Source organism: Meriones unguiculatus, chromosome 6 (genome assembly GCF_030254825.1).
Source record: "Meriones unguiculatus strain TT.TT164.6M chromosome 6, Bangor_MerUng_6.1, whole genome shotgun sequence".
In the NCBI taxonomy this organism is placed as follows: Eukaryota; Metazoa; Chordata; class Mammalia; order Rodentia; family Muridae; genus Meriones; species Meriones unguiculatus.
This window is the reverse complement of record NC_083354.1, coordinates 28,934,058-28,957,167: the sequence shown is the minus strand read 5'-3', so window position 1 is coordinate 28,957,167 and position 23,110 is coordinate 28,934,058. Positions and strand designations below refer to the sequence as shown.

General features: G+C 41.8%; 1 protein-coding gene across 1 annotated transcript; it reads right to left on the bottom strand.

The window, feature by feature from the left end:
• Positions 1–17,882: 17,882 nt before the first annotated feature.
• LOC132654832 (zinc finger and SCAN domain containing protein 4C-like) lies at positions 17,883–22,151 on the bottom strand. The gene is given in 3 exon segments (XM_060386116.1): positions 17,883–19,354; positions 19,414–19,567; positions 21,756–22,151. Coding segments are annotated over 3 exon segments (2,022 nt in total).
• Positions 22,152–23,110: the final 959 nt, after the last annotated feature.

The following is a 23,110-nucleotide window of genomic DNA, read 5'->3' as shown; positions in this document are numbered from 1 at the left end:
GAGCCACAAATTTTTGACATAAAGTCGGACTGTTTGCCATACCTTGAGGTAATACAAGCCAATGATACCACTTCATAGGTTCTTTAAAATTTACTGATGGCACGCTAAAAGCAAATCTTTTACAATCTTAAGGAGCAAGAGGAATAGTATCCAATTGCTGTCCTATTTTCTTGTAGATTTCTTTTCTAGCAAACACGTCATAAGTTATAGGAATTCCCTGAGCTGAGTTAAGTTCAGCTGTAGCTTGACAATGCTCTGCAAATTCTGACTTCCATAATAAATTATCTCCTCCTGATAAGCATGCTCTTGTTAACTGTTTCCAGTCCCCTGGGCAGAGGGCCTCAGTAGACAAGGATTTCAGCAGAGCCTGGGTGAAAGGCGCTGTAGGTGCATATTGGCAGCATGCAGATTTTAATTCTCTTATGGACTCTTACCATATTACTCTGTTTATCAGGTTGCTCTAGAACTGGAAAACTATAAAACTCAGTTACATCGTGTCCATTTTGCCTAGCTTCTTGGAAAGAAGCTTGCAAAAGGGATAGAGTAGCTCATACAGTGGACAAAGTAAAAGATCCTCTTGTCTTTTGGGCCACTGAAACTGTAGCACTCCCAGCAGGAGGGTCTAAACTTGCAACCAATAATGGGGTTGGAGTGCGAGATTGAGCATCATTTTCCCTAGTAGTTAATTTTTCAATTTTTCTGTTTATTTTCTCCAAGCCACACTCCAGTCTTTTAATTTCTTTTTTGCCAAGGCTTACGCTTTTTAACATGCATAGCCTGAATTGGAGGGTATCTCTCAGAATAATACTGATTTGGTTCTTTCTCCAACTCTGCAACCTCATTAGGATTTAAGTCTTTCTCAAAATCTCCTTCTGGCAAGAAATTACTGTCATCAGAAGGGAAATATAACTCTTCTGGAGGAGCTGATGGTATAATATCATTTTTTCTTGAAGCCTGCCATCTTTCTAACCTCCTTCTCTCTGAGCCTGAAAGTTCAGCTTTCTCAGTTTCCTGCTGCTTATACAGACTACCTTTAATTAAGTTCCATAAAGAAAACACTAGGCTAATGCCTTGTCCCATTTTTATTCTGGGATTTACTCACCGTGCCCTTTCTACTTAATGCGAGCTCACCAAAGAAGCGCGGTGTCCTTCACTGATTCCCTGTATCTCAAGCCCCACATCCGGGTGCCAATCTGCCAGAGCCAGCCAGCAGAGTCGAATGGTTCTTGAGTCGGGAGTAAGGATTAAAATTAATAAAAAACACAACACACAGGAGCCTTTTTTAAGAAGGTCCAGACTCGACAGCCACAGCAGCAAGCCTCAAGCCTCTGCAGCAAACTAGCAGCAACTGTTGGCCTGTCTTTTTATTGTAGAGTTATTGAGCCAGAGTAGAAACATCTCAGAACAATGGGTTAATTTCCACCAAGAGCCAGGGGAAGAGGTGTGATCTTCACAACCTATCCCACCTACTGTCACAAACAAAAGGAGATGGACTTGCAGATTCTTCCCTGACTTAGTGAAGGCGTGGTAAAAGCAGTCTCTCTGCTGAGATTTAAATATCAAAGCAGCTGCCAGAGGCAGGGCTCCCGACAGCTCAGGAACCACTGGGAAAGAGGAAGCAAAAATACTGTAAGAGCTAGAGGTGGTAGATGGCTCCAGTGAGACTGTTTTCAGGCCACACCAGAGTACTTGCATGTATAAAGTCACAGCGGTTTTGACAACATGCACAAGACCTGAATCAAGCCAGACAAATTCCTAACATGGAAGATGAAGATGTTCAGGAAATTCCATTCCTAGCTGAAGAGACTGAAAACTGAAAGCTGTGGGAGAGAGAAAGTATGTTTCAGACACACACAGACGGCACTAAATACACTCACTGGGTTTAAAAAAGAATGCATGAAATTCTGAATGAATATTGGATGAAGGATTTAGAAGGAGATAATGGGCATGCACCTTATAAAAACACATTATATGTATGTATGAAGTTCTCAAACAATAAAAATCTTATTTTTAACTTTTATTAATTACACTTTATTCATTTTGTATCCCCCCATAAGCCCTTCCCTCCTCCCCTCCCAGTCACACCCTCCCCCACTTTCTGCATGCATACCCCTTTACAAGTCCACTGATAGGGGAGGTCCTCCTCTCCTTCTTTCAACCAGTTCTCATCAGAAGTGGCTGCATTATCAGGGTTCTAGGTTATCTCCATGAATAGTCCTTGGTTGGAGTATGAGTCTCTGGGAAGTTCCCTGTGTTCAAATTTTCTTGTTCTGTTGCTCTCCTTGTGGAATTCCTGTCCTTTCCAGCTCTTGCTATTTCCCACTTCTTACCTAAAATTCCATTCACTCTGCCCATCAGTTGGCCATCAGGCTCAGCATTTGCTTTGACAGTCTACACGGCAGAAGCTTTCAGAGGCCCTCTGTGGCAGGTTCCGAGGTTGTTTCCTGTTTTCTTCTTCTGGCTTTCAGAGGCCCTCTGTAGCAGGTTCCTAGTTTGTTTCCTGTTTTCTTTTTCTTCTGATGTCCATCCTCTTTGCCTTTCAGGATGGGGATTGAATATTTTAGTTAGGGTCTTTTCTTTTGCTTAGTTTGTTTAGATGTACAGATTTTAGTGGGTTTATTCTATGTTGTATGTTTATATGAGTGAGTATATACCGTGTGTGTCTTTTTGCTTCTGGGACAACTCACTCAGGATGATCCTTTTCAGATCCCACCATTTACCTGCAAATTTCATGATTTCCTTATTTTTCATTGCTGAGTAATACTCCATTGTATAGTTGTACCACAGTTTCTGCATCCATTCTTCAGTTGAGGGGCATCTGGGCTGTTTCCACCTTCGGGTTATTACAAATAAAGCTGCTACACACATGGTTGAGCAAATGTCCTTTTTGTGTACTTGAGCCTCTTTTGGGTATATGCCTAGGAGTGGTATGGCTGGATCTTGAGGAAGCGCTATTCTTAGTTGCCTGAGAAAGCGCCAGATTGATTTCCAGAGTGGTTGTACCAGTTTACATTCCCACCAGCAGTGGAGAAGTGTTCCCCTTTCTCCACAACCTCTCCAGCATGTGTTGTCACTTGAGTTTTTGATCTTGGCCATTCTGATGGGTGTAAGGTGAAATCTCAGGGTCGTTTTGATTTGCATTTCCCTAATGGCTAATGAGGTTGAGCATTTCTTTAAGTGCTTATCTGCCATTCAATACTCCACTACAGAGAATTCTCTGTTTAGCTCTGTTCCCCATTTTTTAAGTGGATTACTTGGTTTGCTGCTTTTCAGCTTCTTTTGTTTTTTATATATACTGGATATGAGTCCTCTGTCAGATAAAGGGTTGGTGATGATTCTTTCCCAATCTGTAGGCAGTCGCTTTGTTTTGATGACAGTGTCCTTTGCTTTACAGAAGCTTTTCAATTTCATGAGGTCCCATTTATTGATTGTTGCTCTTAGAGCCTGTGTTGTTGGTGTTCTGTTCAGGAAGTTTTCTCCTGTACCAATGAGTTCTAGGGTATTCCCCACTTTTTTTTTCTAGCCAATTTAATGTGTCTGGTTTTATGTTGAGGTCTTGGACTTCAGTTTTGTATAGGGTGATAAATATGGATCTATTTTCTTTTCCCTTCCAGTGTCTTCTGTAATGCTGGGTTTGTATGTAGGTATTGTTGAAATTTGTTTTTGTCATTGAATATCTTGTTTTCTCCATCTATGAGGACTGAGAGTTTTGCAGGGTATAGTAGCCTGGGCTGACATCTGTGTTCTCTTAGAGTCTGCATGATATCCGTCCAGGCCCTTCTGGCTTTCATAGTCTGTTGAAAAGTCAGGTGTGATTCTAATGGGTTTGCCAATATATGTTACTTGGCCTTTTTCCCTTTCAGCTTTTAGTATTTTTTCTTTGTTCTGTATGCTTACTGTTTTGATTATTATGTGGTGGGAGGATTTTCTTTTCTGGTCAAATTTGTTGAGTGTTCTGTAGGCCTCATGTATTCTTATTGGCTTCTCCTTTAACTTGGGGAAATTTTCTTCAATGATTTTGTTGAAAATATTTTCTGGGCCTTGGAGAAGGGAGTCTTCTTTTTCCTCTATACCTATTATTCTTAGGTTTTGTCTTTTTATGTTGTCTTGAAATTCTTGGATGGTGTGTGTCAGGAATTTTTTGGATTTAACATTTTCTTTGACAGATACATCGATTTCTTCCATTGTATCTTCTACACCTGAGATTCTTTCTTCCATCTCTTGTAGTCTGTTGGTTATGCTTACCTCTGTAGTTCCTGTTTTCTTCCCTAAAGTCAGTGAATCCTGGAGTCCAATAAGACACTGAGAACTCCCTGTAACTCTGTCATTATCTGAATTAAAATTCCCTGCATGTTTCACAGGATTACTAGTCAACCTGCAAGCATCATGAAAACCCAGAGCCTTGAAAGACCTTGCTCTTTGGAGATACAAGTGAGAGACCAAAAGATAAATTAGCAGCTATTATTAAGACCTAAAGTAGGTATCGTAAAAAAGTCTAGTAATGCCCTGAGGGGAAGAGCCACCTCACTGCATTCTTTCCCCACCCACTAGAGATTCAGTTGCTAGGAAACTGGACCATCCCCCTAGGGAGGGATACCTGGTCATTAATGGTCTAGGAACCTTCCTATAGCCAATCGATTCAAAATGTAGCATTTTGACCAATAGATGCTTGTCAGGCAGGAATCGCCCCTGCCTTGGGCATGCAGGGATGGACCAGAAACTATAACTAACCCGGGCACGGGACACTCAGCTCCCACTGCTTTGGTGGTGGGGGTGTGTGGGCCCAAGCTGCAGCTTGTAATTTACAGTAAAAAGAACCTCAGCGGAATTTTTTACAGCAGAGTCTGTTTATTCCTGGTCTTTTGGGGTTCGTGAACTGGGCAGAACACAAGAAACTCTTGAGTGGTTTTGTTAAATAGTAACTGGAAAAGATTTTATAAGTGATCTTGTCTCCCAAATCCAACACTGTCATTGCCATTGCAGGTGAAATGAAATTTCAATTCTGGAGGGAGCTGAGGTCACAGAGCCACTGGATTTTATCTCAAGCTTGAGATAACCCTGTCCCCCTCAACATTGAGCCCACCATGGTGGAGAGGTGTCTTGAGGTTTCCATTACTGTGAAGAGACACTGTGACCAAGGCAACTCTTTTTTTTTTTTTTTTCAAGACAGGGTTTCTCTGTGTAGACTTGGTTGTTCTGGACTTGCTTCATAGACCAGGATAGCATTGAACTCACAGAGATCCAACTGCCTCTGGGTCCCCAGTGCTGGGATTAAAGATGTGCCCCAACACTCCTGGCCAAGGCAAGTGTTAATAAGGGAACATCTGATTGGGCTGGTTTACAGTTTCAGAGGTTCAGCCCATTATCACTATAGCACGAAGCATGGCAGCTAACATCCTGATAGCCAAGGATGTTGAGCATTTCTCTACTTGTTTCTCTGCCATTCAGTATTCTTCTATTGAGAATTCTCTGTTTAGCTCTGTACCCCATTTTTTAATTGGATTACTTGATTTGTTGCTGTTTAACTTCTTGCATTTTTATATATTGTGGAGATCTGCTCTCTGTCAGATATTAGGTTGGTGAAGATCCTTTTGCAATCTGTAGGCTGTCAATTTGTTCTCACTACAGTGTCCTTTGCTTTACAGAAGCTTTTCAGTTTCATGAAGTCCCATTTATTGATTGTTGATCTTAAAGCCTGTGCTGTTGGTGTTCTGTTCAGGAAGTTGTGTCCTGTGCCAATGAGTTCTAGGCTCTTTCCCACTTTTTCTTCTAACTGATTTAGTGAATCTGGTTTTATGTTGAGGTCTTTGATCCACTTGGACTTTACTTTTGTTCAGGGTGATAAATATGGATCTATTTGCATTTTTCTACATGAACGCATCCAGTTAGACCAGCACCATTTGTTGAAGATGCTATCATTTGTTCCATTGTATGGTTTTGGCATCTTTGTCAAAAATCGGGTGTCCATAATGCGTGGCCTTATTTCTGGGTCTTCCAGTTGATTCCATTGATCAACCGGCCAGTTTCTCTGTCAGAATCATGGAATTTTTATTACTGTTGCTCTATAGTACAGCTTGAGATCACAAATGGAGATAGCTCCAGAAGATCTTTTATCATAGAGGATTGTTTTAGTTATTCTGGGTTTCTTGTTTCTCCATATGAAGTTGAGAATTTTTCTTTCAAGGTCTGTTAAGAATTGTGTTGGTAATTTGATGGGAATTGCATTGAATCTGTAGATTGCTTTTGGTAGGATGGCAATTTTCACTATGTTAATCCTACCAAGCCATGAGCATGGGAGATCTTTCCATCTTCTGATATCTTCTTCTATTTCTTTTTTCAGGGATGGGAAGTTTCTTTTTTTTTTTCCATACAAGTTTTTTACTTGATTGGTTAGAGTCAAACCAAGGCACTTTATGTCATTTGTAGCTATTGTGAAGGGTGTTGTTTCCCTAATTTCTCTCTTGGTCCTTTTGTCTTTTGTATACAGGAGGGCTACTGATATTTTTGAGTTAATTTTGTATCCAGCCACTTGTCTGAAGGTGTTTATCAGTTGTAGGTGTTCCCTGGTAGAATTTTGGGGGTCACTCAGGTATGCTATCATATCATCTGCAAATAGTGATAATTTGACTTCTTCCTTCCCAACTGTATCTGCTTGATCTCCTTTATTTGTCTTATTGCTCTAGCAAGGACTTAAAGAACTATGTTGAAGAAATATGGAGATGGTGGGCAGCCTTGCCTTGTCCCTGATTTCATAGAGATTGATTTAAGTTTCTCTTTGTTTAGTTTGATGTTGGCTATAGGCTTGCTGTATATTGCCTTTACTAAGTTTAGGTATGTGCCTTGTATCCCAATCTCTCCAAGATGTTAAACAAAATGGGTGTTGAATGTTGTCAAATGCTTTTCAGCATCTAAGGAGATTATCATGTGGGTTTTTTCTTTCAGTTTGTTAATATGGTGGATCACATTGATGGTTTTTCGTATATTGAACCACCCCTGCATACCCGGGATGAAGCCTACTTGGTCATAGTGGATGATATTGTTGACATGTTGTTGGATTCAGTTTGTGAATATTTTGTTGAGTATTTTTGCATCAGTGTTCATAAGAGAGATTGGCCTGAAATTCTCTTTCTTTGTTGGGTTTTTGTGAGGTTTAGGTACCAACGTGACTGTGGCTTCATAGAATGAGTTTAGTAGTGTTCCTTTTGTTTCTATTTTGTGGAATAGTTTGAAGTGTTAGCTCTTCTTTGAGGGTCTGGTAGAATTCTGTGCTGAAACCAACTGGTCCCAGGCTTTTTTTGACTTTTGATGACAGCTTCTATTTCCTTAGGGGATATAGGACTATGTAATTGATTTACCAGGTCTTGATTCAGCTTTGGCATGTGAAATTGGTCAAGAAAATTGTCCATTTCATTTAGATTTTCAAATTAGGTGACATATAGGCTTTTGCGGTAAGACCTAGTTATTGTTTGGATTTCTTCAGTGTCTGTGGTTATGTCCCCATTTTTGTTTCTGATTTTGTTGATTTGGATAGCATCTCTCTGCCTTTTAGTTAGTCTGGCTAAGGGTTTGTCTATCTTGTTGATTTTTCTCAAAGAACCAGCTCTTGGTTTCATTGATTCTTTGAATTGTTTTGTTTCTAATTTATTGATTTCAGCCCTGAGTTTGATTATTTCCAGCCATCCACTCCTCTTTGGTGTGTCTGCTTCTTTTCTTTTCGAGGGCTTTTAGGTGAGCCATTATGTTGCTTGAATGAGATGTTTTGAATTTCTTCTTGAAGGCACTTACTACTATGGACTTTCCTCTTAGCACTGCTTTCATCGTGTCCCATAAGTTTAGGTATGTTGTGTCTTCATTTTCATTGAATTCTAGGAAGACTTTAATTTCTTTCTTTATTTCTTTCCTGACCCAGCTGTCACTGAGTAGTGAGTTGTTCAGTTTCCATGTGTGTGCAGGCTTTAGTCTATGGTGGTCAGATAAGATACAAGGGTTTATTTCAATCTTCTTGTATCTGTTGAGGCTTGCTTTGTGACCAACCATTTGGAGAAGGTTCCATGAGGTGCTGAGAAGAAGGCAAATTCTTTTGTGTTTGGCTGAAAGGTTCTGTAAGTGTCTGTTATGTCCATTTGATTCATGACCTCTGTTACAGTCATTGTTTCTTTGCTTAATTTCTGTTTTGTTGACCTGTCCTTTGTTGAGAGTGGAGTGTTGAAGTTTCCCACTATTACTGTGTTGGGTTCTATGTGTGGTTTAAGTTTTACTAATGTTTCTTTTACAAATGTGGTTTCCCTTGTATTTGGGGCACAGATGTTCAGAACTGTGATGTGTTCTTGGTGTAAATGAAGTGTCCTTTCCCATCTCATTTTATTATTTTGGTTGCAAGTCTATTTTATTATATGTTAGAATGGCTACTCCTGCTTGCTTCCTGGGTCCATTTGCTTGGAAAACGGTCTTCTAGCCCTTTACTCTCAGGTAATATCTATGTTTGTGACTTAGGTGTTTCTTTTTTGCAACAGATTGTTGGGTCTTTTTTTCTGCATCCATTCTGTTAGTCTGTTTCTTTTTATTGGAGAGTTGAGTCCATCGATGTTGAGAGAAATTAATGACCAGTGGCTGTTAGATCTTTTGGTTTTGATGTTGGTTGTAATAGTGTGTTTGTGTGCTTGGCTACTTTTATTTTTGCTGTAGTGAGGTTATTTATTTCTTGTATTTTTCTGAACGTAGTTCGTTTTCTTGGGTTGTATTTTTCCTTCTAGTATCTTCTGCAATGCTGGATTTTGGGTAGGCATTGTTGAAATTTGTTTTTGTCATTGAAAATAATCATAAATGTAAGGTCATCTTCTTGAATTTCACTTATGTTAGGGTGTCTAGGGTACTTGCTCATGGATAATTGGGTTCTGGAGATGCCATATTGTTTTGCCATTTGTTGGTTGTGCTTTTACTCTGGCCTCTACCCATCTGGCTGTCTCAGGTGTTGGTTGTTAGTTTCTGGTACCTTCTGGAATCCTGGGGTGGGGAGAATCCCCTTGGTAGAATTCTGAAGGAGGTGTTCTTTTCTTTTTGAGTATGGTCAACTGAATGGCGGTGCTTCTCAAGAATTGCCACTGCACACCTTGGGCATATGGACCTGTGTGGTAACTATGGTAGTCGGTAGTTAGGGGTTCTGTCCTCTGACCAGGGGAAGTCCTGGAGACAGCTGCCCTGCTGCTGGATTTCTTGCTCTGAATTTGGTGAACTGCTGCTGCTCTTACACTGTGTTTGCTGGATGCAGTGGGATGCTAGAGCCTGGAGCTTGCAGGAACCCAGAAATTTTTTTGGAGCTAGGTGTCCTAAGATTGGACTTGATGTTTCCACCACTGTGGGGCTTCCTCCTGACAGGGAGACCCAGTCGGTTGTGTTTTGGAGTCCACAGTTTCATCTTGGATGGTGAGCAGAGCACATAGGTACAAGTGCGTGGTTCCATGGTTGGGTTCCTGCAGGAACCCAGGAACTTTTCCTGAAAACTTTTTGGGGTGGTTGGGAGTCAGCTGAGTACCCTGAGGTCAGACCTGATGTTTCCTTTACCATGGGTTTCCTCCCAACAGGGACACCCAGTTTCTAGTACCCTGGGACCCACAGTTCTGTCTGGGATGGTGAGCCAAGTGCACAGTCAGGTCTCTGGGCTGGCGGCTGAGCACTCACCAGACCTGGGACCTTTTCCAAGGACTGTCTGGGTGATCTGAGGTTGGTTTTAATTGCTTCCTTCTCCATGAGCTTTTCTTTTGACTGGAAATCCCAGTGTCTGGTGTCATGGACCCATGGTTCAGTCTGGGCTGGAGAAGAACACCTGTCAAGACCCATGAACTCGTCTGGGGTTTAGTTGGGTAATCTGATCCCAATTGCTTCCCACACTGTGGGTTTTTCTCTCACCTGGGAAACCCAGTCGCTGGTATTTTAGGGCCCAGAGTTCGGTCTGTTGGTCATTGTGCAGTCACTGCTGTCCTGCTCTTCAGACACTGTGTCCTCCTGTCGCTGCCATCTTGGATCCCTATTTCTTTTACTGTCATTTTACTTTCACCAATCCACACACTAAAGTCAATAAGTAATTTCTATATATCTTCACAAAATACAATATATATGTAGTGTAAGACCTGGGGTCTCACAGCTCAGGAGTTCAATATCGTGCCCTTCCCAGAAACTCCCATAGACCACAACTCCATGCAAAAGCAAGTGGTTTTTTTATTCCAATCTTGATAGGGTCACCTCTCCAAAGCAGGAGACAACCCTGAGCATGCAAAGTACAGGGTTTTTGTACTTAAAAATCTGACCACTTTTGCTCTATACATTGATTGGTCAGTAAGAATAGCATGAAGATAGTTTACAGCTAGTTGTTTGCAGTTTTTGGCCGTTTGTGAGTTTTCTCAAAACAATTCACCCTTCCCTTTGAGAGCAGGAGAAGACAGGGAACAGGAAAGAAACCTACCACAGAGGACCTCTGAAAGATTCTACCCAGCAAGGTATCAAAACAGATGCTGAGACTTTGACAGAGTGCAAGAAATCTTATGGAAGAAGGGGGAGAGAGACCTGGAAAGGACAGGAGCTCCACAAGAACACCAAGTGAGCCAAAAAAAAAAAAAGAGCCCAGGGGAGCCTGCAGAGACTCATGAATCAACCAAGGACCATTCATGGAGATGACCTAGACCTCCTGTTCAGATGTAGGCCATGGACTACTCAGTCTCCATGGGGGTACCCTAGTGAGGGGAGCAGGAGCAGAAGCAGTCTCTGCATAAAGTCAGTAGCCTGCTCTTTGATTACTTCCCCCTAGCGAGATGGCCTTACTAGGCCACCGAGAAAGAAGATACAGCCAGACATGATGAGACCTGATAGGCTTAGTCCTGATAGTGGACTAAGGGCAGGACATGGTGGGGGAAGTGTGAGGAAGGGTGTGACTGGGAAGAGATGAGGGATACAAAATGAATAAATTGTAATAACAAATAAAATAAATTAAAAATAAAAAGAAGTTCCAACTTTATCCACTACTGGAGACTTCACACTGTAGGGAAACTATGTGAATGTGGGAAGGGTGGGAATTCTTTAAAGCAAAGCTTTTGCTTCAGTTCACATAAAAAATATTCTCTTATTGGAAAGGACATATGTGGGAACAGAATGTGGGAAATCCTTCACCCAGAGCTTCAACCTTAAGAATGACAAGAGAGTTCACACTGGAGAGTGTGAATGTGAGTGCAGTGAATGTGGGAAATCCTTCACCTAAAGTTCCAACCTTAAGAATGACAAGAGAGTTCGCACTGGAGAAAGGCCTGTTGAGTGCAGTGAATGTGGGAAATCCTTCACCCACAGCTCCAACCTTAAGAATGACAAGAGAGTTCACACTGGAGAAAGGCCTGTTGAGTGCAGTGAAGGTGGGGAATCCTTTGGCTGAAAGACCCAAGGATTCACACTGGAGAAAGACCCTATCAGTGCATCGAATGTGGGAAGTCCTTTATTCAGCCAAAGTTCCAGCCTCATTCAACACCAGAGAATCAATTCATACTTGAAAAAGGTTCTCATCAGGGCAATAAGTGTGGGAAATCCTTTGGTGGCAAATCTGTCCTCATTCATCAACATAGAGTTCATACAAGAGAGAAACCTTAGCTGTGTAAGGAATGTATACTTCATGAGTAAATGTATGTTAAGAGATGACATGTGAGACCTGTCTGTCTGGATTATAAACTCTATGAGAAGCTGAGTTCTTCTTTCTGACCTGTGTGGAGCCCTTTCCATTTATGTTCCTGATAGTTTCTGAGGCAAATTCAAAGAAGCTGTTTTTCCCCCATTGGAGGGGAAGTCCCAAATAGCCCGAGCTACTTTTGGATTAGCTTCCTTTCTGTTTAATAAGTTAGGCCATGTATTTGAACCACTTTCGTATTAGAGACCCTGGTAAAACTGTTTTGGGTGGCTTGTCAGAATGGACTATTCGGTTTTTTGTTTTGTTTTTTATATTTATCAGCTGGGTGAGGTGCTACATGCCAGCACTCAGGGAGGCAGAGGCAAGCAAATCAATGTGAATTCAAGGCTAGCCTGGTCTAGAAAGAAAGTCCAGCATAGCCAAGGCTACACAGAGAAATCCTGTCTTAAAAAAAAAAAAGAAAGTGCCTCTCCTTTCTTCTGATCCTAGTGTATCAGATCTCATCAGGACCTCTCCTATTAGCAGACTTGGGGAGGGACATGTGTGGAGAAGAAGGAGGGAGGGAGATGTTGGGATGGGAGGAGGGAGGGGTTTGTGGGGGGATACAAAGTGAATAAAGTGTAATTAATAAAAATTAAAATAAAAAAATAAAAAAGTGCCCACATGTGTTTAAGTACATCACATATCTAAATACTTGTGGTGGCCAGAAGACAGCATAGGATTCACTAGAACTGGAGTTACAGACAGTTATGAGATACTATGCGGCTTCTGGGAACTGAACCTGTGTCCTCTGCATGAATAAGCACTCTTACCACTGGGCTGTCTCTCCAGCTGCAAAAAGGACTTTTTAAAAAAGATATGTTAATCTTGTGATTTTTATTTTTCTAGCTTCCAAACCAACATGGAAAGAGTCTACCTCCCATTGTTTCAGTTTTGTAGTAAATAGTCTTTATTTAGGCTACTTCTGATCTTGGATTTCTGTTCACCCCAGATGAGGGCTTGAACAACAGAATTGGACCCTCCTAGCATTGTAGACCGAACTAAAAGCTCCTGTATATATTGGAGAGGTACATATTGACAGACATGAATTGAGGACTACAGGAAAAAGAAAGGTTTAGATAAGACAGGGTCAAGAGCAGTGTCTCTCAGCCTACGGCTGTGGTCCATCTATCCAGCTGCCATCTCTAAAAACTTTTACATGATTTATAAAGGTAACAAAATTACAGTTATGTAGTAGCAATAAAAACAATGTTATGGTTCCTCACCACAACATTAGGGATGGTTGAAGTATTAGGAAGGTTGAGAACCACTGCTTTAGAGATAAGGTCCAGAGATATAGTGAGTGCATAAAATGAGTGACTTCCTTGATTCTATGAAAAGTACCTGAATACGAAATAAAACACAAGACAAAAGAAAAATAACAAGAAAAACATGAACGTGAAATAGTGAAATGGCTTCTGGATTGAGCTCGGTGGTCTCCTATAGTGGAATCTGGGCTCTCTTCCCTATCTGCCTCCCCCTCACACAGGAAAAGGCTTCTGTGGAGTTGAGGAAGTCCAAGAAAGTATTGGATGAGGTTGAAGTAGAATAATATAGAAAAGAACAATTATAAAAGCTGATTTATGGGGGGAGCCAAGATGGCGGCACCAGGAGAGCACGGCTTTTGAGAAGCAGGACAGCACTTGCCGTGCAGAGACCAGGAGACTGAACTCTGGGCCCTGAAACTACATCAATAGTGTTTCCGAGGTGAGGGGAGGTTCCCACGGTGTGGGAATCGGTCGGGTCCACTCACGGCTACCCAGCCAGAACCCGGAAGAAATCCCGGGTAACACGGGCTTTGTGTCTCCGGGCTGGAGCCGCAAGCATCCGTGTCCCAATCACTTTCCCAGGCTGATCCGTGAGCACAAGGGTGCCTGAGGCTGGGAGTCCTAGCCGCACGGGGACCCCACTGGGAAGCAAACTTGCCAGACTGATCACGAGTCACCCAGTCTACTCCCGGAAGGTTGCTAGGACGGCGGGTACCCACCGCCAACACAACTGAGCTCCTGCCACGCAGAGATCTGCGCACTCAGCTCAGCGGTACAGACAAGCTGTGCGCCCCAGTACAACAGGGACTGGGAACCCCTGTCCAGAGAGGACCCCACAGGGAAGGAAGAAACTGTGCTGCTGAGGTCACCTAGGGAAAGTCTAGCAGCCTGCAAATCGCAGACAGGTGAGTACACCCAGCCATCACAGATCTGGGCCCAAACAGGGAGCACAGAGTGATCAGAAACTCAGCTTCCGCAGACTAGCAGGCGGGCGCACGCTCCACCAGCCCAGAGGCCTACATTGTACCAAATACACCTTACAGGCAGAACTGTGCGCCCCAAGACACCAGAGCAGTACTCACCTGCCACAAATTACCTCTTGGGTTCTGGGGCACAGAGCCCCAAACTCAGACCTACAAAAGACCGGGAACCCTGAGATCAACCCCCCAGATACTGCTCCAAGGGGCAACCAGTTATCCCTAACAAAACCGACCAAACCACGGGACACACAGGTTACAGCAGTTGATCACTAAATTTACAGCAAGAAACCCAGAAGGAGGGTTACTGTCTCCAGGACTACTCCCAGTGAGAGGAGAGCCCTCTCGACTAATCAGGACCACAGTAACTACCCAGGTCTCTAGGCCTGAGGTGAGATGTAGCAATTCCTGAAAAACACCAGACATCCAGTGACTATACCCAAAAAGCTGGAAAGGCTTCCTTCAGGAAAAACCATCTTCCTGCCAAAGGGATTCTCTCCACTACAAGAGTCCAGGAACAACCAGAAACTAAATTCAAACAACTAAGATAGCCCAATGGGTAGAGGACAGCATAAAAGTCCAACCAACAAAAGCCAGAGCAATATGGCATCTCCAGAACCCAGTTATCCAGGGGCAAATAGCCCAAGACACCCCAGCATAAATGAAATTCAAGGAGATGACCTAACATCTATGCTCATGAAGAAGATAACAGAGGAAACAAGTAAAATATGAAAAGAATTAGAGGAAGATAAAAATAAACAGATCATGGCTATCTGTAAAGAAATGGAGGAAATTAAAGACAAGGAGATTATGGCCATCCGTGAAGAAATACAGGAAGCTGCAGCCAAACAGTCTGTGGCCTTTAGAGAGGAAATGCTTAAATCACTGAATGAAATAAAAGAAACAGTGGATTGTTCAAACAAACACCTGAAGGAATTGACGGAAAAACATGAAAATACTGTCAGACAGGGGAAGGAAACCAACAAAATAGCTCAAGACCTGAAGATAGAATTGGAAAAATTAAAAAAAAAAAACGCAAATGGAAGAAATTGTGGAGAGAAAGAACTTAGGGAAGAAAGCAGGAACGACAGAGGTTAGCATAATGAATAGGATACAAGAAATGGAAGAAAGAATCTCAGGTGTGGAAGATACAATGGAAGAAATAGATATATCTGTCAAAGAAAATGTTAAATCTAAAAAATTCCTGACACAGACCGTCCAAGAAATTCAAGACAACATAAAAAGACAAAACCTAAGAATAATAGGAATAGAGGAAAAAGAAGATCCCCTGCACCAAGGCCCAGAAAATATTTTCAACAAAATTATTGAAGAAAATTTCCCGAACTTAAAGGAGAGACCACTAAGAATACAAGAGGCCTATAGAACACCCAATAAATTAGACCAGAAAAGAAAATCCTCCCGCCACATAATAATCAAAACTGTAAGTATACAGAACAAAGAAAAAATACTAAAAGCTGCAAGGGAAAAAGGCCAAGTAACATATAATGGCAAACCCATCAGAATCACATCTGATTTTTCAACAGAAACTATGAAAGCCAGAAGGGCCTGGATAGATGTCATGCAGATCCTAAGAGAACACAGATGTCAGCCCAGGCTACTATACCTGCAAAACTCTCAGTCCTCATAGATGGAGAAAACAATATTTTCAATGACAAAAACAAATTTCAACAATGCCTACACACAAATCGAGCATTACAGAAGATACTAGAAAGAAAAATACTACCCAAGAAAACTAACTACTTTCAAGAAAACACAGGAGGGGCTGGAGATATGGCTCAGAGGTTAAGAGCACTTGCTGTTCTTCCAAAGGTCCTGAGTTCAAATCCCAGCAACCGCATGATGGCTCACAGCCATCTATACTGTGATCTGGTGACCTCTTTCTGGCTTACAGGCACACATGCAGGCAGAGTACTACATACTGTATAAATAATAACTAAATAAATCTTTAAAAAAAAAGAAAACACAGGAAATAAATAACCTCACTACAGCAAAAATAAAAGTAGCCAAGCACACAAACACACTACCACAACCAACATCAAAATCAAAGGATATAACAGCCACTGGCCATTAATATCTAAAAATCGATGGACTCAACTCTCCAAAAAAAAAGACACAGACTAACAGATTGGATGCATAAAAAAAGGCCTAATTATCTGTTGCATACAAGAAACATACCTAAGTCACAAAGATAGACATTACCTGAGAGTAAAGGGGTGGAAGACCATTTTCCAAGCAAATGGACCCCAAAAGCAAGCAGGAGTAGCCATTCTAATATCTAATAAAATAGACTTTCAACCAAAATTAATCAAAAAGAGAAGGGGAAGGACACTTCATTGTCATCAAAGGAAAAATCCATCAGGAGGACATCACACTTTGCTTTATTGTCTTTAGAAAAGCTCTCATGAGGTCAGTGTGGCCTTGAACACACTTTGTAGCAGAGAATGACTGAATTCTAATCTTCCTGCCCACACATCCCAGGGACAGGGATTACAGGAATTCTTCATGCCATCAGGATATCCCATTGTTATTGGCTGAATTCTGCCCTCTGATGATGATGTATGCAGGTCTTAACCCCCAACCTTAAGATATAAACTTATTTGGAAATAGTACTGAGGCTAATCCAAAAGTCTGTAATCCCCAGAAGGTTAAAACCTCTAGATTAAAAAAGCTAAAACATCCTCCAAATCACAATCTAGAAATCTTTAATATTGAAACCTCAAAAAACAAAAACATCCAACCTCAAAAGGAAAAGCACCACAAAGGCCAGAAAGCCAAATGCTGAGGCCTGGGTACAGCAAAAGCTATACCATCCATAAATACTTCTGTGAAAATGCATAACTTATGTTGGTATTCAGATCAGTTCAGGCAGTTCTAAAGATTCATAAACTGAAGCCTAAAGGTTGCCTGCTGAAAGGCTGCTCAAGATCATCAGGGAAACCTCCTCAACATTTTTATGGGATATGAGAACTTAGCTCAAGTTCCTCAGGGAACCAGCACACACACAGATCCAACAACTCAAGTAGCTGAAGCCTGTATGACTCAACTCTGCACGGAAATCCTGTTTCTCAGTATAACTCTTACTCCCTTTTCCTTTCTTGCTTGCAGTTTTGGCGTTTATTTATGGAAAATATTTGCCTTTGTAATGTATTTGTCTTCAAGTGAGGCCAGCTTTCATCTAACTACCTCTACTCCATAAGTTTCCAGATGTCCTGTAAAGATAACTATGAAGTTTGTGATGGGACCATAATGACACCCACTGTGAGTGATACAACCTATGGGTGTGCTCATTCTATTTTGGTCTAATCATGTAGCAGCACATTCGTGAAGTGTAAGCAGTCCACACCCATGTGATGGGAGATGGCTGAGAGGGCCATTCAGTTCACTTACCATGCAAGACAAAGACTTAGGTTTGAAACGACAGCAGGGTAGAAAAATGTCAGAGGGATTGGCAGGCCACTGCCAAGACTCTGTAAATTGATGGGAGCTGGAGACCAGAGAATGTTTCAAATCTGTAGAGCCAGATACACTGGTGTATAAAGCTACCAATAAGACGTGCCCTGTTTCAAACAAGGCAAAACTCAAGAACTCTACTGTCAACTCATGCTGTGGAACTAAGACAAAAACAGGTAAATACTCACACACACACACACCACAAAATATACAAAAGTGGCATTCCATATTACAGTTCTAATAGTTTATTAGAACTATTAAGCTACTTTTAGGCATTTGTCAGATTAAGCTAACAGATGACTCCTCTTTACCCTCACATGGAGGTACAGCGGGACAATGGGTAGAAGGGATAATTCAGAACTTTTGTCTTCCATCTTCACTTTCTAGAAGGTGTAGTTTCTTCATGTCCAGATGAAACACTGAAGCTGAAGCTTTCCTCTGGGGAGGAAAGCACGCAGTTCAGTACTATTTGTGGAAATTCCTCATGTGGCGGTGGAATGTGGATGACTGGCGGAAGCTACAGTCACACGAAGAGCAGGTGTAGGGCTTCTCCCCTGTGTGAATCCTCTCGTGAGCCTTCAGGTTGGTCTTGTGGCTGAAGGATCTTTTGCACGTGTTGCATGTAAAAGGCTTCTTTCCATTATGGATGACCTGATGAACTCGCAGGTCTGAGCGGTTATAAAAGCCTTTATGACACGTGGGACAGAAAAATTCCCTCCCCTTCCTGTGTTTTCTCTGGTGAGCTGAAAGACTAGAGGCATATTTGTAGGTTTTGGGACATTCATCACATTTGTGTGTTTTGAAGTCTTGGTGGAGTGTCTCCTGCTGACCTTCACAGACAGAGTTTGCTTCATGATTTTGGGAAACAGTGACAGATTCAGAAGGAGCCAGGTCTGGCCTGGAGAGCCCTGGTGCCTTCACTGGGACATCTTCAGAAGATGCCCTGGGTGACTCTTTGTGGAAATTCCTCATGTGGCGGTGGAATGTGGATGACTGGCGGAAGCTACAGTCACACGAAGAGCAGGTGTAGGGCTTCTCCCCTGTGTGAATCCTCTCGTGAGCCTTCAGGTTGGTCTTGTGGCTGAAGGATCTTTTGCACCTGTTGCATGTAAAAGGCTTCTTTCCATTATGGATGACCTGATGAACTCGCAGGTCTGAGCGGTTATAAAAGCCTTTATGACACGTGGGACAGAAAAATTCCCTCCCCTTCCTGTGTTTTCTCTGGTGAGCTGAAAGACTAGAGGCATATTTGTAGGTTTTGGGACATTCATCACATTTGTGTGTTTTGAAGTCTTGGTGGAGTGTCTCCTGCTGACCTTCACAGACAGAGTTTGCTTCATGATTTTGGGAAACAGTGACAGATTCAGAAGGAGCCAGGTCTGGCCTGGAGAGCCCTGGTGCCTTCACTGGGACATCTTCAGAAGATGCCCTGGGTGACTCTTCTAGAGACCTAGAGGTGCCTTGAGTTGCTCTTATAGCATTGTCCTGGATTCCATTAGAAACACCTTCCTCTTCAGGCTCAAGACACTCCTCTATTGGGATAATGAGAGGAGAGTTCTCATTTTCAAGACTGCTAACACCAGGAGTTAGGTCACTAGCATTCCAGAATATGTTGTGCCCATCTTCTTTGTCTTCAGTCTCTTCTGACCTGGAGAAAAATCCTGATTGTACATCCATAGGGACCTCTTCAGAAGAATGTGCCCTCAGGAACGCTACCTCGTTGCTGGAGGTGTCTTCATTTGCTCTTCTGACACCCTGAGGAATTTCATAAAAAGAACCTCCGTCTTCATGCTCAGGGTTTTGTTCTGCTTGGATAATAAGGAGCTCTTTCTCCTGTTCTGCACTATTCACACCACTGTTTATTTCACTTGCATTCCAGAAATTGTTGCAGCCTTTTTCACTGTCTTCATATCCTGTGGAAATAAGAGTCTATGAAACTGTGCCACAGAAGGGATCCCCACGCAACATCCATAATCTGTCCAGTTTCCAGTCTTACCTGTTAACATGTGTTGGGGCATCTGCAAAGATGTCCTTGCATTCTCTTGTGTTGGAATTGTTGCTGACTGCTGTTGTTTCAAATACTTGATGACTTCTTTTAAGGGCATGTTCTCAGAAAAGAGGGCTTCCTGCCCCTGCATGGAGACATGGACCTGTAAACCAAGCCAAGTAACCATTGTTAATGAATCAGTGGGTGACACAAAACCTGCCCTGAACCTGCTTGCACAAGATCACTGGGCTATAGATTAGCTCATCTGTCTATAGCTTTTCTCTAATAAAGTTATGACATTCACAAGTTTTGTTTTCTAAAGACCCTATTCATAGTGTTTGCAAGTGTTTTAAGTTACTCTCCAGAGTGAAACACAACGTTAAGTTCCTATGGTGCTTTGGTCACACTATTTTCTTCAGTTGGTCAATAGGGACATTCCCCTTTATGAAAGGCTGATCATTGTTCTGGGCCTTGCCTCCCATCCTACCCAAGATATTGCCAACATTACAAAATGGCTGTCTTAGGGAAAAGAGACCAATGCTGGGCAGGACAAAGCAAAAAGATATAAAATCACCAGAGCAGGAGGGCCCAAAAGAGCCCATAAAATAATATCTGATACAGATATTCCTTGAGGTCTCCCATCTCTGGAGGAGCCTCTCTTATCCACTGAAGGGAGCTGTCTGTCTGTTCTAATAAAGTTTATCTTTTCAACGACAACAAAAATGTCTCTATGGCTGTTATTTCTCAGTTTTCATCAGTTTGTAACTTCTTATGTTCACTCCCCCAGCTGCCCCCCAGAATTTATCGATGTTATTTTGTGCCCAGAACTCTTGACCTCTCTGTATTGTTTCTCTGTGGAGGCTGCTACTCTAGAGGAAGGTCCTACTTTTTAGCATCCAGCTTCTAATCTGTAACTGTTATTTTCTGTCTGTGATCCTCAAGATCTCTACTTAAAATCGCTAGTAGCTGCAATTCATGGTTCCTTGCCTTTAGATTGGCAATTGTTACTTTCTGTCTTGGAACCCCATGATGGCTACTATTTTCACCCTCAGGAAGCTGAGGCTTTCCATTTCTCACCCTCAGCCATTAGTTATCAGCGGCCCCTATTTACCTGGCTCTTCACTTTGCTGTGAATAAGCTTCATTACTAACACCTATAATTCTTTGTCTATGTCACTGAATACCAGCTTAGATAACCACTCTTGAACAAAGGTAACTTTATCATATTTTTAATTATTGGGTGGGCATTTACTATTGAGTGATTAACAGAACTCACACCTTACTGAACCATGCTCAACAGGTACATTTGTCTCCACAAGACACCTCTTGCCTCTCCCCTTAGGAACATGCCTGAACATTATGGCAACAATTTCCTTAGGATTCAGTTTCAATCATAAAATTATCAACTTAAAGATCAAAGGAGTGAAAATGTGGAATAAAACAAATTGTAAAATGACAACTTTTATAGTTTATAGACTACAAAATTAAATAAACATCAGGTTGTTGTGGTCCATACCTTAATTTAAGCACCTGGACAGCAGAGGGAGTGTAATTTCTCTGAGTTCTTGGTTAGCCAGACCAACACAAAGAAACCATGTCTCAAAGGACAAACCAACAAACCAAAACCCCAACCAACCGAACAACCAACCAAACTAACCAAATCTAAATTAATTATCTAAAGTACTAATAAGTAATTTATACAATGACTTCTGGAATTGTGTATGGGTTGTTTGAAAAATTTTACCACTTTGACCATTTCTGTCAATGACTGAAAATTATGCAAATAGAGACATTAAAAGAAGATACAATGTAATTACATCTATATTAAGTCTCTCCAGATTTGAAAATTTGCTACTTAAGCACAGGTGTTCATCAAGGCATTTTTTATAGGTGTCTCAGTGGTGTTACATATGCATGTGAGAGGCACATTTCCACATCAGGAACTAAAGTCCATCTTTGTGCCACCTCAGTGTTCTAGACAGGATATCTTCCTGTCATAGAGAAGCTACTTTGGAGAGTCATATAGCCACTTTGATCCCCAGAATCTCCCTCTCTGGTCCTGGGATCACAGGTTATGCCGTGAGCCATATTTTTAAGTGTATGCTGAGGCTGTAACTCTGTCTTTATTATTGCAATTCAAGGACCCCCCTGAGAGAGCCATGTCTCAGGCCTAACTCATCGCCTCTGAACACTTAAAGTCATGCTCAAATGTCAAATTCCCAGTCTCTGTGCCATCATGGAAATAAAGGAAATTTAGATATGTTCAAACAATTGATGGGCTTTCTACTTTTCCCCAAATCCAAGTGATTGTCTTTTGTCCCAACTCAGCCATCTCTCACCCCAGCTACTCACCATGACAGGAGCCACCAAGCAGTCATCAGTTAGACCTTCCATGAATCTTTCCTTGTTTCTGCCACTTGATTCCCACTTTTCTTTCAAGGCAACCTTGTCCTTGTAGTGGCCAATTTTGAAAAACTGCTCCAAGACCAGTTGAGAAATCATCTGCTCCTTGCTCTGCTTTTCTGGCTGCAACCATGAGGTAAACATCTCCCACAGGCTTTGGAGCTCCTGCTTTGCCCAGGAGCTATTGTCATTTGGAGGAATATTGAGCTGAGAAACTGGGGAGTTATAGGTGTCTTCCCCAGACTGCACAGCAGAACCAAGGGTGGGAATAAACTCTAGATTGCCTATTTCAAGGTCATTTGGTGGGGAGTTGGGCTGAAAGATTTCTCTAAGCTGTGACGCCATTCTCGTGAGGATCCTCAGAAAGAAGTTGTGATGGCAGTTTAGTATTTGCCTTCTGAGTTTAGGATTCGTTTCAATGGTTGGTGATTCTCAAAAGCTGTAAATTAAAAAGAGAAGAGACACATAATAAAATAAAAACTCTACTAAGAGTTCTGTCACAGATAGTTTCATGGTTGCCTGACAGTAAATAATTCATACTTGTGTTACAAAAGTGCTTCCCAAGAACAGAGCAAAGAGAAGATGTAAAGTGTAACAATACTTTAGTTAATAGGGAGAAAAATCCTCTGTTAAAGGTGGGAAGGTCTACCATAAGAACATAGCAAGTTAGGCAGCAGCTCAGGGCTGTCCCCCCACCCCCTTTTAAAAAAAAATGAAGTTATTGTTGCTGATTCTCAAATTTTATGTTTCACCCTTTTCCTGCATTTTTAAAGTGACACAGAATAATACTTCCTTAGGAAAAAGGGAATGTCCAGCAACATTAAATTCAGGCATCAGCAAAGATATATCCATAAACACACATATATCATTCCTAGCCTTGAGTCACCTACAGAGTTTAAAATGTCAAACCTTGATCAGGATGGTTGTCCAAAGCAACCCCCAATGTAGTGGGCCCCTGACTTTGCAGGCCCCATGACTTTAGCACAATTATCTGTATGATATAAAACTCAAGTTGTAGACAGTATCCCCTTTCTAACCAGAAACAAAGGCCTAACCCAAAGTCCTAAGTAAGGGAAAATCTCTAAATATAATCTTGACTTATGGTTTCTTTAATTTTGTTCCTGGCTAACTGTTCTTGTTAGCTGACACAGGTCGACCCAAAACAAGGTATCTGTGCTTAAAAATCTCACATATAAAAAGGTTCAATGCTACACTGGGATCCTAAATACCCAATGTATTCCCAGATTGGCTAATAAAGACTTTCTATTGGCTTGAACCCATCTCTGATCAGTCTTTTCTGGTTA